Source organism: Eschscholzia californica, unplaced genomic scaffold (assembly GCF_041429995.1).
Source record: "Eschscholzia californica isolate CP2 unplaced genomic scaffold, dmEscCali1.0.p SCAF_1, whole genome shotgun sequence".
NCBI lineage: Eukaryota > Viridiplantae > Streptophyta > Magnoliopsida > Ranunculales > Papaveraceae > Eschscholzia > Eschscholzia californica.
In genome coordinates, this window is record NW_028238198.1 from 25,749,578 (window position 1) to 25,766,159 (window position 16,582).

General features: G+C 34.9%; 2 protein-coding genes and 1 non-coding gene across 4 annotated transcripts; all 3 read right to left on the reverse strand.

Moving 5' to 3' along the window:
- Nucleotides 1–1,494: 1,494 nt before the first annotated feature.
- On the reverse strand, nt 1,495–1,566 carry TRNAP-AGG (transfer RNA proline (anticodon AGG)). The gene has a single exon. It is a non-coding gene; the product is annotated as a tRNA-Pro (tRNA).
- Nucleotides 1,567–1,714: 148 nt separating this feature from the next.
- On the reverse strand, nt 1,715–4,825 carry LOC147565496 (uncharacterized). Its single transcript, XM_086651979.1, has 6 exons — nt 3,712–4,825; nt 3,350–3,416; nt 2,927–3,081; nt 2,269–2,344; nt 2,107–2,171; nt 1,715–1,999 (listed from the first exon to the last, which is right to left on the reverse strand). The coding sequence occupies exons 1-5, from the start codon at nt 3,877–3,879 to the stop codon at nt 2,155–2,157; spliced, it is 483 nt and encodes a 160-aa protein (XP_086508105.1). The 5' UTR covers nt 3,880–4,825; the 3' UTR covers nt 1,715–1,999; nt 2,107–2,154.
- Nucleotides 4,826–10,022: 5,197 nt separating this feature from the next.
- On the reverse strand, nt 10,023–13,222 carry LOC147565497 (putative proteasome inhibitor). Of its 2 annotated transcripts, none has more exons than XM_086651981.1 (9): nt 12,805–13,222; nt 12,540–12,726; nt 12,300–12,452; nt 11,354–11,422; nt 10,907–10,981; nt 10,786–10,820; nt 10,642–10,702; nt 10,463–10,543; nt 10,023–10,313 (listed from the first exon to the last, which is right to left on the reverse strand). In XM_086651981.1, the coding sequence occupies exons 1-9, from the start codon at nt 12,974–12,976 to the stop codon at nt 10,247–10,249; spliced, it is 900 nt and encodes a 299-aa protein (XP_086508107.1). In that variant the 5' UTR covers nt 12,977–13,222; the 3' UTR covers nt 10,023–10,246. The 2 variants fall into 2 exon arrangements, with proteins under 2 accessions (XP_086508107.1, XP_086508106.1); XM_086651980.1 differs by having other exon boundaries at nt 11,354–11,425; nt 12,805–13,078.
- Nucleotides 13,223–16,582: the final 3,360 nt, after the last annotated feature.

Here is a 16,582-nt window from a genome sequence, read left to right on the forward strand (position 1 = left end):
TTTCAAAATTTTTATAAATGCACGTTGTAGATGATACCAAGTCTTGGTGGGCTGTGAAATATATACTTATCTGAAGTTGAGTAAACTAAAAAATAGGTAAGTGATATAGGTATGGAAGGAGTTGGATATGAGGAGGCAGGTTTGGAGGGAAATGTTCTTCAAAAAACAAGGAAACATAGTCAAAAAGAGAAAAAGAGAGACAAAGTGTAAGAAACAAGAAGACAGTCCAACAATATATGGTGGGAGTGGGACTAATCAATGTTTTGTTTTTTAGAACTATTTTTGTGGGTTCCTCCTACCCCACAAAGGCCCCATAGGGCAATCTCTGTGATTGTTTTCTCAAAAGAATTGATTTCGGATAATCTTGATTGCGCATTTATCGTGTAATTATTAGTCACTCCGACTCTCCGAATACCTTTGACTTCGGATTAGTGGCATCTCGAGAACCTTTTGTTTGGTCTGTTATAGCACCAAGCGTGGTGGGCACCCACTTCACTAGGAGTAGGTGTCCGACAACTACAATCAAAAGCGCTTCGAGTTCATACGTAGCCAACTGAAGGATGCTTTAGAACTCCCAAATGTTAGACGAGGCTTCCACGAACAAAATAACTTCATTATTCAAGAGTTCTATAGGCTTCCGCGAATTTAATTGCAATTCCACAAATTCTCCAATTTAACACTCTCATATTGCCATCTCAATTATATTTCATGTTCTTATATGTGATTGTTACGGTCATTTGTTTTCATGACAGATCCTCTGGAATTAATAATGGTAATAACAATCTGATTATTATTTCCATTATTAGGAATGACTTAATATTCCATCTTTTGAAAGAGTAACAGAGAAAAAGCCTAAGAAAGAGAGACAATACCGATAAAAGTAAGATAGAGAATAATAAGAAGAGGAACAAAAACTAGTACTCCAAAGTAAAGGATCAAGTCAAGAGGACTACTATTGGAGTTCAAGAAAGGGCAGAAGGTTCAACCTTGTAGTATAAAAATCTAAGAAATTGGTTCACTCTACTCAAATTTAGAGCTTTCTAAGCCCAAAGAACTACTAGAACACATCCACGTTTTAAGAAAAGAAACGGTGAAAGTGAAAACACGCGAACAAAACCCTAACTAGAGAAAGATGAAATGAATGTGAAACAAATTCTATTACTCTAAAAGACTCTCCGTTCCCATATCCGGCAGGAGAAGCCTCCCTTCCCGATTCAGGCGAGGGGAACCTACACCTTCTATTGTCAGGGGTAATAGTCTCTATCTTCTTCGTCTTTCAATTTGGTGAAGGTTAACAAGTGAAGAATGTCAACTGTGGAGTTTGTAAATGTGTGTGCCTATATAATTACCCTTCAAATAGTATGCCAGCCCAACCCAATAGATATCACCTGCAAATACTAGGGCATAAGTTTTCTCCAAAACTTAGGCCCACAATGAGTTGGGCTAATAAAATGAAAGCCTTCTAAAATTACCCTAACTAAAAATTAGAATATAGGGGCATTCCGAGAATTGAACTCGGGACCTCTCGCACCCTAAGCGAGAATCATACCACTAGACCAAATGCCCTTTTTTGTGATTTATAATTCCATAACGTTATTTTATAATGAAATCAAATTTTGTCCTCCCATTTGGGCGAAAATATAGTGTGCAAGACTTTAAAATTCCCACAGCTAATATCCAGATAAACACATGTTACGAGTAAACTAAAATGAGATTGACAAACTACTCATCTCCATTAAAGGTACGACCATAAACATTGAAACTCGTACAGAATAGAGGATACTTTCATAGTATTAACATCACTCGAAGAAGATCAGTGTTACAAAATTAAACCACAGTTTTGTAAGCTACATGTATGATCTCCCTCAACCTAATTACTATCATTTTACAACTAATAATCGCAACGGAATAGAAGTTCTATTCATACTTCCATAAACCCATTTCGAAAACCTCGATTATTTGGAAAGTTTGATAGAACATCCAAATCTTATTCTACTCCCTGCAACAAAGTCAACCAGGATCAAATCCAAATTAAAAAATGAGAAGAGTTTCTATTTGTAAAAATCACAACCATGGCATCTTAAAGCAAGAAAGGGAAATAAATACCTTAGTACTAGTTAATATATAGTATTACACACCCTTTCAACAACAATATCAGTAGTAGAGTGATCCTGTTGAATGAGTAATTCAAAGTACATAAAATATTAGAGTTTACACCAAAAACACAACTTTTAAATATTATCTTATTTTAAGGAGTAACAATCATACCTTGCCACCAATTTCCCCTAGAAGCACTGTTTGAGTTGTTTCCGTTAGGGTCGTCTTCATCGTTATCCTTCTTGTACTAAAAAAACCAAAATATTTGCAAAAATTAAATTAGTTTTCTAGGTCACTCTTGCTTAAGATAAGAACACAAGTGCAGAATTAAGCTCCTAAATTTACTAGATATTTGTGTTCTAATTAGTGAACGAATGGGCGGAATGATATCCATCCATTTCATGAGAAATAAAAATGTCATATGCAAGGCAAGGCACTTGATACTTTCTCGACGGGGGTAATAGTATAACCCCTTTTATTACATATTGAGAAACCGTATGATTTGAACTCTACTCTTTCCACGAGAGAGAAATACATACCATCACTCATTCAACATATTTCTACCGATACAACAAACTTAAGACAGTTATTTAATAGTATCATTCCTTTGTGTGGTCAAGAAATTTTTTTCCAACCAGTTTTGAAACTACAAAAACAGTTATGGAATGAGGTGGAACACTCCTGTCCACAGAAAAAGAATCTTCTATATTTGTTGTAATTAGGTTATATGAAGAGTTTTTTGTTTGGGACACTGTCCTTCAATGTTCATGCTCAAATTGTTTAATAATGCATTATACAATATTACTTGTAAGATTTTCTAAGTACTCACAGTATGAGATGATTCATAGTTTTGAGTAGTAGATGGATTAGAGTAGAGATCTTGACCACCATAGTAAAGAGATGAGCTCAAGTAGCATGGATCAACTTTCTCATGTTGATACATTGAGTTTCGATTCTCTCCTTTATTGTTTTGCTTGTAACTCCCTGGCAAAACCATTAAACCCATTAAACCAATCAAAAGAGTGAAGATAGAAGACTCACATATGAATCAGAGTTAGCTTACTGTTATTGTTTTAAGCTGACTCGTCTGAATCTGAATCAAATTAACCCAAGTACCAAAACCAGCTATTATTAAAGTCTTACACTTAATTAATTCAGACCTCGAGTCAGATTTCAGATCTGACTTTGAAAAAAAAACAAAAGACAACCTTAATCTTAAAAATAAGTTCAGTAGTTATGAAAATTTTAAAACCTGAAGATTCTTGTTTGATGTTCCATGAACTGATCATTGATGAACGAGAAGACTCCTTCCCTAAAATCTGAAAACCCCAATAATGAAAAATGAAGTAAGCTCAGAAGTTATAATTTGAACTGAAGTTGAGAAGGAATCATAGTAAATTCATGGAGAAATTCTCAGAGTTTGAAATTGGTAACAAGAACTTAGCTACCCATGATAGAAAAAAATCATAGAATCACAGATAGTAAGACCAATTATTCATGAAAGAAGAAAACCCTAACAAAAATTCCTAAAACTAACTAAAACCCATTAATAGTATAAACTCCAATTTCATTTTTCTTATGGAATTAATAGTTTGAAGAAGAAGAAGACATTACCGTAGCTGGAGTAGAGAAAACAGAATCAAAGATACCACTTGATGAAGAAGAAGAAGAACTAGAACTGAAAGAAGATGAAGATGATGAACCCTTACAACCAAAGAGTTCAGAAGTAAATGAAGAAGAAGAAGAAGATGATCTTCCTCCTGGTTTTCCACTACCTTCCATTTCTCTCTTAATTTTCTATAGATTTTCACAGAATTTTTTAGTTTTTCAAAACTAACAAACAAAACTACCTTAAAAACTAATTGATTTCTTCAACAACCCAAACTTAAAATTAAGAGAGAGAAGAGAGTAAAATCAGATAAGGAGAACACGTGAAATTTGCAGAGAAGAAGATGATGATGGATGAGAGAAATACGTTTTCTCTAACCCTAATTTATAGCAAAGAAAGACGGCATTTCTGTGCTATCCATGTGCCGTCATTTAAAGCGACCGACCCACATCCTCATTTTCTCTCTCTCTCTCTCTCTAGAATCTCTCTCTCTCTAGTCTATACCTTCTTCCTTCCTGATATTGAAAACTTGTTCCTCCATGAAAATAAGTGACACGTGGGTCTTCAGATTATCCACTGAAGTCTACTGGTGTAGGACCCAATTGCCACTTGCCAACCTAGGGGAGCCACGCGTCTGTTTGTGGATAATTACATATTCTCACCTCCTCCTCCTCCTCCTCCCTTTCTTAGTCAAAATCTCATTCATGGGTTTTGGGTTTTCTTTTTCACTTCACTGTGTAATGAGATATTTTAGAGAGAGAGAGAAAAAAAAGTGATTATGTTTGGTCTATTGAGTAGTCAAAATTGCAGAGAGAAACAGAGGCAGAGAATTAGAGAGAGAAAATAAAGGGGAAAGAACTTATCTTGTTATCTTCTTCTTGTTGTTGTTGTCTGGGTATGGGCAGATAGAAGAAATCAGGGTCCCTCACCTAGTCACCTTGCAATTGCATGTTCTCTTTACTACTATCTTTCTCTCTCTTGTCTCCAGAGGAGAAGAAGAAGAAGATGATGAAAATGCACAGAATCTAGGGTGAAGCGGAGGAGGAGACTTCAATGTGGGTCCATTTGAGGTCAACTAAATTAGGCTGACTCCTAGCCCCTAGGCCCCTATTACTTTGTGTTGGGGTAAGTATAATCGATGTCGGTAGATATAAAGAGTTCTCTCACACATGAGGTACCACCATTAACTAACGCCGCGACTTTGGGGAATAAATAATATTCTCCAAAAAATAAAGATTTTTATGGATATATTCTAAAAATTGACTTGATCTAATATTGCTCTTTAATCTTTATCTCTCTCTCCTATTGCTCTCTCTCTCTCCCACTGTCTCCCGCCATCTCTCTCTATCAGCTTCCTTCAAAATTGAAAGAATTTGACAAGCAATTACTAATCGAACTTACTTGAACTTCAAAAGAAATACGTAAAATTTCCCTTATAAGATACAAATAGACTTACCATCTTTTGTTCTTCAACATCTTGAAGGTACTCCTGAATTGACACTGTATGCTTCGTCTCGTCTTCAAACACATTAACCATAATCTAGGTTGTGATTAGGAGTACAAGTACAGCTTTACAGTTGATGTGAAAGAAGCCGGAGAAGGATGAATCCATACCATGATGAAGTTTTGCTCGAGAGTTCTGATATTACCAGAGTATAGCTTTTTAGTTGTTGTGAAAGGATTAGGCAAACGGTGGGGATGTAGTTTGGTATGGAGTTAATTGTTATTATGCCCATAAACACAACCAGAAGTACATTCCTTTTCTACTTGCAGTGTTGATAAGTGTTAACTATCTTTTTCTTGATCATCTTTGGGTTGACTGGAAACTATGAAACTTCGTTTGCTTTTAGTTTCGATTACATCATCTACTGTTGTAATCTAGACTTGGTATCTTTGGATGATAAAGAGAGATTTTGATTAAAAAAAAAAGATTCTGACGAACATGGGTAGTTTTCACTAATTTAAAGTTTCTCTCTTGGAACAGTTTCCTAACGGAACCCCAAAATCTTAGAGGGAATATTGATCGAACCAATACCGGAATGGTGGTGGTGAGAAGTTGTGATGTAGGTGATAAAGATGATGAAGATCAAGGGACAATGTTTGATTAAGTAAGATTTTGGACTAAAATAAAATATACGCCGGAGAATATGTAAAAAAAACATGGATTCCCTAAAGAATGTATCCCCGGAAATTATTCTTTATTCTCCAAAATCGCGGCTATAACTAAATATATATATTTTTTTTATAATATAAAGACTTTGTTCAATTCGGTTGACGTAGAGATTTGTTTTATTCTCAACGTGATTATGTGGGTCTATTTAAGGCCAACCAAATTAAGTAATTCCTCCACTCCGATTACTTTGCAGTTGGGTAAAAACTTATAATCCGTGTCGATACACTTTAAACAGTTCTGTTTAACATGAGGTTTAAAAAATAATGATATCAGCGGTTTTGAGTGAATTAAATACTTTTCTGGTATAAATTAAAACTATGGTCGGTTAGATTGATGTAGAAATCTGTCTTGTTTTGAGTCCAAAAGTTACTTGTTTGAATTGTAGTCTAAAATTGATATGTTTGATTTGTAGTCTAATATCTTCATCTCATTCTTCAACCACGAGTTTTCATCCCTACCAATACTGACCACCACCACCAATTCTAACCACCACAATTATCTCTTTGCGACCACGCATGGAGTTCGAGGTTAATTGACTCTAGGTTATTACACTAAATGAACCTCACTTTAAATATAATTTCGCCTTTTGGTAGAGAAGTTTATGATTGTGACAAATGTCTATTTGATAGGTATGTTCCTTAACAAAAAAAATATTTGATAGGTATGTGGATACAACCCGGTCTCATGGAAAGGTAGTCGGCATTGTGATTAGGTTAGATGACAAAAAGTGGAGGCATGTGTGGTAGCAAATAATGGGTGAGATTTACTTGAACAAAGCAAAGACCAACATATTTATTTATAAAAATAAATATACAAGCATTGGTTTACAATCATAATCTAAGATCGCAGTTAGTGGTATCTGGTGAAGCTAGTTGCAGAAACTTACGAATACGTCATTCAAACACTTGATGAATATAATGAACATTTAAATCCACAAAAATGAAAGATACATTTTAGCAAAAGTGTGAACCTAATCTAATGAGAAAAAAATGATGAAAATCACCTAAATAGTAACATAAAGAAATTAGATGGGACTTAAAGTGATCAACCACTTGTAGCCTCAAAATCAATATCTTATCTAATGATCTTTCTTTTTTTCACTTAGTATCTTCAATTCAACAAATCAACAAGAGACTAGATGAATGGATGACATTCCTCTTAATAATCAAACATCCGAGTCGTAGTTTATCCAAACTCTTATGGAAACCAAAGCCAGAAAACGTAATCTCAACTTCGAAAAACTCAGTTAATGTGAATAATAAATAATTTTTTTTTCTAGCTTGAGGTTTTTTAAAGTTGATTTTTAATGTAGACTGTACAGTAAATTTTATCGAAACTTTTTAAGAAACGATTCAAGATAATCTTTTTTTTGTTGAATAGATTCAAGATAATCAATCTCACAATATTCAAACCAAAATGATATAATCTTTTGCTATGTTTGAGACTACATACAACATTATAATAGAACCTTCTAGAAAGCATTTTGAACCATAAATACAAAGGTGGGTCAATTACCATAATAACCTATACAAGATAGAAAGCATAAATAAAAAGGAAGGGGAAAGGGGTTGGGGGTGTGGGGGCAATTTCAGTTAGTGTGAGGTAGTTAAGTTGTTGGAAGAAGTTAAGAAAACAAGAGGGGAGAAAGTGCCACGTATATGCTTTCAAGTGGGGATAGAGAGGAGGATTAGATGCTTTTTTTCAGTTGCATAATTTATGGTTTTTTCGGTTTGTCGTTTGGTCTTCGAAAGTAATCTCTTTCTCTCTCTACCCCTCTATGTCAGAGAGAAACGTGTAGCAACCCAATCTCATATAGGGAACCGACCCCCCAACCTAGGTGTCACTCATATACTATTTCATTTTTTTTTTCTATTAGTAATAAATGCCAGTATATTGAGAAAGTATAAACTCAAAGGATCATACAAATCACAAATCTAATTGTTAATAGGGAAATTATATATAAGAGATTAGATGAAGGAAATGCCCACAACAAAGATAAGAGATAGACAGTTCACAAAGAAAGGGATGAAGAAGAGAGGTGAGACGAGGAAGATACGAGAGATAACTATACCAAGTTCCTAACTGACATTTCTAATATCATATATAGATTTTTTTTTGTTTAAACGTGTTATGTACTGGTTTAGAGAAGCTTAAACCTGGAATTTATTTACGTATGAGTATTACAAAGATTGTTTGCGACATAGTTGAAATTGTCACGGCATTTGTGAAAACTACATTTAAAGAAGAAATGTTTAAGCTGGCTGGCCGATCCATCTATATGACATATGGGCCACATAAAACTCACAACAACCCAAATCTATGCCACCATCTAGTTGTGGTTCCCGGGAAAGCGAGAGATAGTCAAGCAGTTGGGAATACTAAAAGTGCTAATACGAAACCGATGTCGACTCCTTTTCTCTTGTGGTGCCGTAAAGAATTAAGATGATTTGCAGGTGCTTGTGGGGATGGTGAAAAGCAGAAGCAGATGGCAGAATGGAGATGGGTGGGTAGGTACGTAGTGTTTGTGCTACAACTGATGCATGCGCATAACACGTGGGCCACGTCCACACGTGCCCACGTCCCGGTCGGCCACAATAGTGGTCCTAGTTATTATAGGATTAGGAAGTTACTTTAATTTGATATTTCTTTATTTTAAAGTTTCTATGTTTGAGTAGTTTATTATTTTAGGAATCCTAGTTTGAGTCTATGTAGGAAGGTTTATTATCTTATAAAAGGGGATCTAGTCTATGTTATTATCCACCTTGAAGAGAAAAACAATTGAGTTATTAAGAATTTAAGTTTAGTTTATCGTTTCTTACAGTTTTCTTTAATTGTTCCTAGTTTATTTTATTGTTCTTTAATTATTCCGCTGCGTCTACATCAAGTGGTATCTAGAGCCAAAATTTTTTTTTAACCAATCACAATGGTTAATCCTACCGTTCCTACTCCAACAATCAAAGAGAAGACACCATCTTTTGCCTCCGAATGGGACAACATCAACAAGAAGTTATCCTCGGTTACAAAATTGGAAGAAGCTTTCGAAAATTACAAAAAGGAATCTATGGAAAACTTCGAAAATTACAAGAAGGAATCTATGAAAAATTTCGAAAATCACAAGAAGGTAACTATGGAAAAATTCGATCAAGTCGATAATTCGATCATGAAGCTATCTAAAAGAGGTAGACTTACATATTCCTTCGAGTTGTTTAGATAGCTTCATGATCGAATTATTGACTTGATCGAATTTTTCCATAGTTACCTTCTTGTGATTTTCGAAATTTTCCATAGATTCCTTCTTGTAAATTTCGAAGTTTTCCATAGATTCCTTCTTGTAATTTTCGAAAGCTTCTTCAAATTTGTAACCGAGGATAACTTCTTGTTGATGTTGTCCCATTCGGAGGCAAAAGATGGTGTCTTCTCTTTGATTGTTGGAGTAGGAACGGTAGGATTAACCATTGTGATTGGTTAAAAAATTTTTTGGCTCTAGATACCACTTGATGTAGACGCAGCGGAATAATTAAAGAACAATAAAATAAACTAGGAACAATTAAAGAAAACTGTAAGAAACGATAAACTAAACTTAAATTCTTAATAACTCAATTGTTTTTCTCTTCAAGGTGGATAATAACATAGACTAGATCCCCTTTTATAAGATAATAAACCTTCCTAGATAGACTCAAACTAGGATTCCTAAAATAATAAACTACTCAAACACAGAAACTTTAAAATAAAGAAATATCAAATTAAAGTAACTTCCTAATCCTATAATAACTAGGACCACTATTGTGGCCGACCGGGACGTGGGCACGTGTGGACGTGGGCACGTGTGGACGTGGGCACGTGTGGACATGGCCCACGTGTTATGCGCCTGCATCAACAACCTAGGAAGTTCTATGTACACTTGCCATTTCTACCCGCCACTCTCACATCTCACTTGACTGGGTCGCAAGTCCATTTTCACTCACACCACCAGAGACTGGGTCGCAAGTCGATGTGAAGGAACATCGACATGTTTTTCTCTCTCCTCCGCGAGTTGTGACCGATAGAGTCAGTAAGTGTACAGGAGGCACTTAAAGCTTCCAACAATCTCAAATTCAAACTTATAGCAGTGTGTATATATTTTACTAGTAAGGAAATGCTCAATTGAGTGGCCATGCATGCAATCTTAATAGTTTAAAAAAGAAGAGGAAATATTAACACCACAAACTTCTAAAAGAGAGAGATCTTTCATCTGTTACAACATGGTCTTTAGCATATACTCAGTGAAAACAAATAAAGAAACCAGAACAGAACTTGTCTATGACATTTACAGAAGCTTCAAGTTTTGATTCAGCTGAAGAACCGACCTTGGTAAGGCAACTAGAGCTTTATATGAAATCAGGGTTTCCAAAAGGTTGAAGGTCGGGATGATTGTTGGGCGGCCTCCGAGGGTTCCTACAGTTCACATATTCAAGACAACAAAATCAAATGATTGAAGCCGCAATAAACATCTTATCAGATTGAACAACGAAAAGAAACAGTTGCAAAGACAGTTAAGTCTGACATTAAGCCGCAATAAACATCTTATCAGATTGAATGCATACCTCGGGCGGTTGGGTCCAAAACCGAAACCAGGGACATTAGGAGGGCCATAGGGATCAAAGCGTGCACCTGGTGGAATACCTCTGTTTCAAAATTTCCCCCTTTGAAAATTAGAATCTGTGGTCATCTAAACAAGGTCACAGAAAATAGAAAAGCTAAGACCATAGCACGGAATACTCACCCAGGGGAGGGAATTCCAGGATGATCACCTTCAGGACGAAACCAACGTGGATCATTTGGTCCTGTTTCAATTATCACAAGAGAAGACATGAACAAATGGAAGTCATGAAAATAGTTGGGACTTGAAAACGCTAGGATTACAAACCTATAAGCATGGGTCCAACACCATCAGGGCCAATCCTGAATATGCAATAACACGCCAATAAGTTAATAAAGAAGTCCAAGTAAACTCAAAGAAAATGATGAAGCAGATGCAAGAAAACAACCTGGGGTAAATTCCAGCTCCAGGACCAGGCAAACGGTCGTCAGGGATAGAAGGAATAACAGGAGGGAAAAGGAAACTAGAACAAGAAATAAGATACAAGTGAGTTTCATGTTAATAAGTTGCCATAAACAGTGAGCAAATGCGCCTACATTTGTTTTTCTGTCAATAGTATACATATTAGTCTTATCTGTTAAGAAGTTGTTTGTTTTCAGAGCTCCATGTCTCAAATTCTAATTAAAACATTTGGCATGAAGAGGAAAAACTTCGGGCAGAACTAAGTCCATGACAGAAAATTAGTGGGTAACGTACGACATAAAACTAAAGCTTTTTGCAAGAATAGTGATTTTAACTTGTCCATGAACAGCTACGAGAGAATCAGATATACTTTAATGAATACTAAGTGTCAAAATGTAATTTCATGTATAAGGATAATGCAATGAGAAATTACCCTGGATGATGTGGTTCGCGATTTTGCCTCTCGTACGGATTATATTCAGGGCGTTCATCCCTCTCTGACCTGCTAAAGGGAAATAAAGCCAATTTAAAGAAGGCATCTTAAAAACGACGTCGTTCCAGCAGAGTGAAAATTCATCATAGAAAAGTGTAGTTATATCAATTTGAGAATTTAGATAACTAAAGAAACAAAGACTTTAATAAGTTATTAATTCACCCTTTAGGACAAAGTTATTAAATGAATTGAAAAACATCTGAGCGCAAATCAACTAGGAAGCAAATTTTTGACTATCATCATACTAATGACTTGTATATTCTATTTAAAAGAGAAGTGACTATTGCAATGGCTACAAGGGTTTTTCTATTCCACTCCTACAGCATGGAAAGAACCAAGACTAAAACCAGCTGAGAACAAGGTTATCTTGACTCTTGAGTATTAAGAGAAAAACCTAACAAAGAATTCATGGTCAAATTAAAAGATGAAGTAGGAAAGAAGCTCTACCCATGATTTAAAATATAACATTCATCAAACATATGGACTAAGATTCACAAGCCCTAAGTTGTAAGTACTGCAATGATCATTGCCAAACTCCGTGGATAAATTTGTATTGCTAAAACTCAACTTCATAATGACCTTCAATCCTAGTGGTGAAACAAGTCAGACAAGACCATCGACAAGCCAGTCTTCTTTCTAATTTTGGTTGTTCATGTTGATAAGTCATCAAACTCATGTTATCAACATAACTTATCTTTGTTTTTGTTTTTTTGAAATCCTAAACCATACACCCTAATTATGGGATCCTCATTGTCACCATACTTGACACGAGCGCAACTCTAATACTTCTCCATGTTATCGAATTGTAAGAACAATCAAGTAGTAACCAAATTCATTATAAAAAAAAATGAACAAAACAAAATTCTGACTTCTCCATTATGTGTACCTGGGAGGAGGAGTAGAAGAACTACTCCCCTTTTGGGATGAATCTTCCATCTTACTCAGAATCCCTGATTTCAATTTCGTCACAAGCTCGGTGAAATTCTTATACCGATCAGCAAAATTAGAGCTCCCATCTCCTCCATCATAGTCATTTACACTAACAAAAACCACAAAACCAAGTAAAAATTAACAAAAAGTAAAGAGGAATTGAAAGAGTAAAAAAAGCAAAAAAAAAAAACCCTACTTGATTTCAAGGGTAGATGGTTCTTTATCTTTGTCTTGGTTTTTACTACTCAAAGCATCAATGACCAAGTGATCACCCATAATCAAGCATTTCACTAAGACAGTGTTCTTTGAACCCTTTTCGTTTTTAGTGTATACGAAACCGTAGCTTTCTTCAGTTTCATTCCATCCTTCGATACCGACCTCATCTAAACCCGGATCAAAATAACGAAATTATAATCAGATTTTGATTTCAATTAGTAATCTAGAGAGAGAAAGAGGGATACCTGTAGGTGGAGAAGAGAGAACAGTATCAGAGAAGGCTGAATTGCCAGTGGCGGTGAGAGAGTAACCGGATGCGAGGAATACAGCATGAACTGCGAAAGCGATCTTGTCATGAGGATTACTGAAGGAAGGACGAGATGCCCTAATTACTGCCATCACAGCTTCTTCCGCCATTTTTACTTCCTTACGAACACAGGACTAGAGAGAGAGAGAGAGATGAACTGAAGTTTGATTGTTTTTCTCTTTCTTGAAGCCGAAGAAGGTAAGCTGTTTTCTGAAAAAAATATGTATTGAGTATTGACTCATGAATCCGATATATCGGATCAGAAAACGATTTATAAGTGGAGACGTTTTTTTCTCGGTGGTGTCATGGGGAATGTAATTTTGGTTGAACGCATACAGCTTTAGTCAATCAATTTTGACTTTAATTTATTAAAAGGACAATCTAATTTTTAGTGAGAGTCTTCGCCCCTGATGATGTCACAAAGTGATCCAGCAGAAAATTCCGAAAATAATAAACTCAGAAAAAGTGTTTAGATCTCCTTCTTAGGACTAGTATAACCAAAACTAACAAATATTAAATTGAATACTTAATTTTATTGATCAAACTTCATTCCCTGATAACCTACGAGGCATGATTCATTGAGCTCGAGCATACCGTGAGGTATGAGCTCAAGTTGCTGGCCGTTAGATTCGTAGAAAATCAAGATCAAATCTTCACAATAAGAGAGGGAGACCATATATAGCGTTTTGACAGTTGGCATCTCAAACAATAGGATGGGAAAGTTAAATGTGTTGCAATAAACGTATGAAACTATTTATTTACAGAAAATGCCATCATTTTTAAATTTAAGGGTCCATGGGTATATAGACCAAAATAATGTTAAAAAAAGGTATATGATCCAATCTTCCCAAAATATGGATATTTAGTCCTTTTACATTATGGACAGAAATAACCAATACTTTATGAAATTATATCGTCCATGTCCCTCTTAAAAAAATCGCGGGAATTTTAATTTTCCGGGTGAATCCGGAAAGTTTCTAATGTGAGCGAGCGAGATTTGGGGCTTTAAAGCAAAAAACAAATCATAATTTGTCTATCCTCTAAACAGGTTTGGAAATCAAATATTCTCTTTTCTATTACCCGAATCGATCAGAAACCAAAATCCTAACCAAAACGAAACGCCATCACCACAGATATTTCCAAATCAATTTTCTCTATCTTCTTTACAGATTTGGAAACCAAATCAACTTTCTCTATCTTACTATGTAATTTTTTTTTCGATTCAGATCAATTTTCTCTCACTTAACTTTCAGATTTGGAAAGAGTATATTTTGTGGGATCAATTTAGTGTGATTTGGGGGTTAATATAAAAAACGTATATATCACTTTGTCTCACTTAACTTTCAGATTTGGAAATAGTATATTTTTCTGGGAACATTGCAACAGCATTTGTTTTCGTTTTTTACTCGTACATAAATACACATTGAATACAAATTATGAAAAAAATACGTAAATTATGTGTTATTTCTGACGAGGAAACCATCATTTGTCATGTATACAACGTAATTTATCACATGTATGTGTGTCATGTTCAATAAAGTACACACAATTTCTTTTACATTACACATCGTTTACATTCTGTTAAAAAAAAAACGTACAAAATCTTCTCTGCTTCAAAAATGGTGTCCATCCATGTGCTCTCCATTTGAAGTCTTGAGCAGGACAAACAACAGTTACACTATATTGTCGAAGAGCATATCGAAATGCTTTTGCACCACCAGGAAACAACTGACCAACTTCAATAAATATTTTATCCCAACCATCAGATTTTAGTTTTGTGGTCTTATTTAGATTGGATGATTCTGTAAGAAATTCCACAAGTAACAACAAAACTACGAAAAGAAAACATATACATTTGTCAACAAAATATATAATTTACTAGAAACGACATGTATAATAGAATAAATGATGCATAATGTTTGTTAAACTTCATAATGTGTTAGGAGACGTCAACAGTTGGTAGCCCAAGTGGTTCCAAGGTGTTGAGATAAACTCCAGAAATCCCTGGAGGTCCCAGGTTCGAATCCCAGAGAAGGTGGAATCTTTGGTTATTTGAATTGAGATTATTAGGGTATAAATAAGGTAGTGTAGTTGGGCTTTAGGCCATTTATCTAGTTGGGCTATAGGCCAGGTTATGTTTGAGTGGGCTATAGGCCAGATCATGTTAGAGTTTGAGTGGGCGGGTAGCAAGCTTATCACATCTTTGATGTATTCAATGCCAATTGTACGACAATGTAATCGGTTTCCAAAAAAAAAAAAATGTGTTAGGAGACAAACATAACTTTAGTTTGAATCACAAGGTCACTGTTATGTGAAAAAATATGTATAATGTGCAATAAATTACATATAATTTTTGGAACATTTATTGTACTATAAACGACAACTGTTTTGGGAAAAAAGTAAGCGTAATGTTGAATAAATTGTATATAATGTATGCAGATTTATAAGATGTTTTTGATATTATTTGTAAAGTATGTATAATTTGTAACAAAATACTTATATTTTACATTCTGTTATAAAAACATCGTACAAAAGATGTTTGCGTAATGTACTAGAACTTTAGTAAAGAATTTAAATGCTACTTTTATGTAGGTGTTATGTTCAGTAAACATCATGTAATGTCGTGTAAATTATATAGGGTTTTTGAGCTTACCTCCTCATCACTAATTGCTAATTGAGTTTACCCTCCTCAATAATGGGTAATTGAACTTACCCCCTTAGATTTACTATTTTTGACAAAGACACAGAGGTTGTGCTTGGCGTACGTGAAATAAATGTGACTACCAAGAACAATTATCCTTCAATATGATTACTCGTAGTTATTCCACCTCACTTCATTGTTTTATTTCGCCGGTAATATGATTAGCAAAGATGGATTTTGTTTGTACATTATTTAATTTATGATTTTGTTATCCCATGCCAAACATGTCCTTATTAGTTTTGCCAAAAATTCTAAACTCAAGGGGGTACGCTCAATTACTAATTACTGAAGGGGATAAACTCAATTACTAATTAATATTGAGGGGGTAAGTTCAAAAAACCTAATTATATATCGTATACATTCTGTTACAACCAAATCGTACTAGATCTTCTCTGGATAAAAAATGATACGTAATTTATTGTAAACGATCCGTAATTTAGGTTTGCTTTAAATGTCACACTGTAAAAATTTTCTTCGTTCCACTGTAAATGTAATCGTGGATTAAACCTAAAATCCAACAAACTTATACTTTATATATACTTTTAATAATTCAAATTCAGTACTATGGATTCCATTTCTTATGAGAGTTGAACCTAAGACCTCAAGGATTTCAGAATTTATCTTAGCAGTATCGACTAGTTTACAAGGCATTAGTTACATCTTAGGTTTTGTTTCGTACATTTATTTCTGTGACGGTCTACCTTATCCGCTATATGGTTGATTTAGTGTATGCCATTCACATAAAACTATCAATTTGTATCATGGAATGGTCTTCATGTAGTCACATATAGTGTGTTAAACATGTCGAAATTGTACATTACGACAACGACTATCTCAATTTCGTAGTTTTGTGATCCACGTTTTGTACGGGAGTCTACTCTCGTCTTAGGGGTGGAGTTATGCTTATGCCAAGTTCAAATAAATATCTAAGGTGAGCAATGCTCGGCTAAAATCGACAAGACCGAACTTGGTCGAACCGTACTGAATGGTTTTGGGGCCGAACCAACCAATGTTC

Coding starts and splice junctions, on each gene's coding strand:
- LOC147565496 (XM_086651979.1), bottom strand. CDS start 3,879: ATGGAAGGTAGTGGAAAACCAGGAGGAAGATCATCTTCTTCTTCTTCT. Junction 3,082..3,349: donor CATCAAACAAGAATCTTCAG/GTTTTAAAATTT, acceptor TGGTTTTGCCAG/GGAGTTACAAGCAAAACAAT. Junction 2,345..2,926: donor ACTATGAATCATCTCATACT/GTGAGTACTTAG, acceptor TGGTTTTTTTAG/TACAAGAAGGATAACGATGA.
- LOC147565497 (XM_086651980.1), bottom strand. CDS start 12,976: ATGGCGGAAGAAGCTGTGATGGCAGTAATTAGGGCATCTCGTCCTTCC. Junction 12,727..12,804: donor TCTCTCTTCTCCACCTACAG/GTATCCCTCTTT, acceptor ATCCGGGTTTAG/ATGAGGTCGGTATCGAAGGA. Junction 10,982..11,353: donor CGCGAACCACATCATCCAGG/GTAATTTCTCAT, acceptor TTCTTGTTCTAG/TTTCCTTTTCCCTCCTGTTA.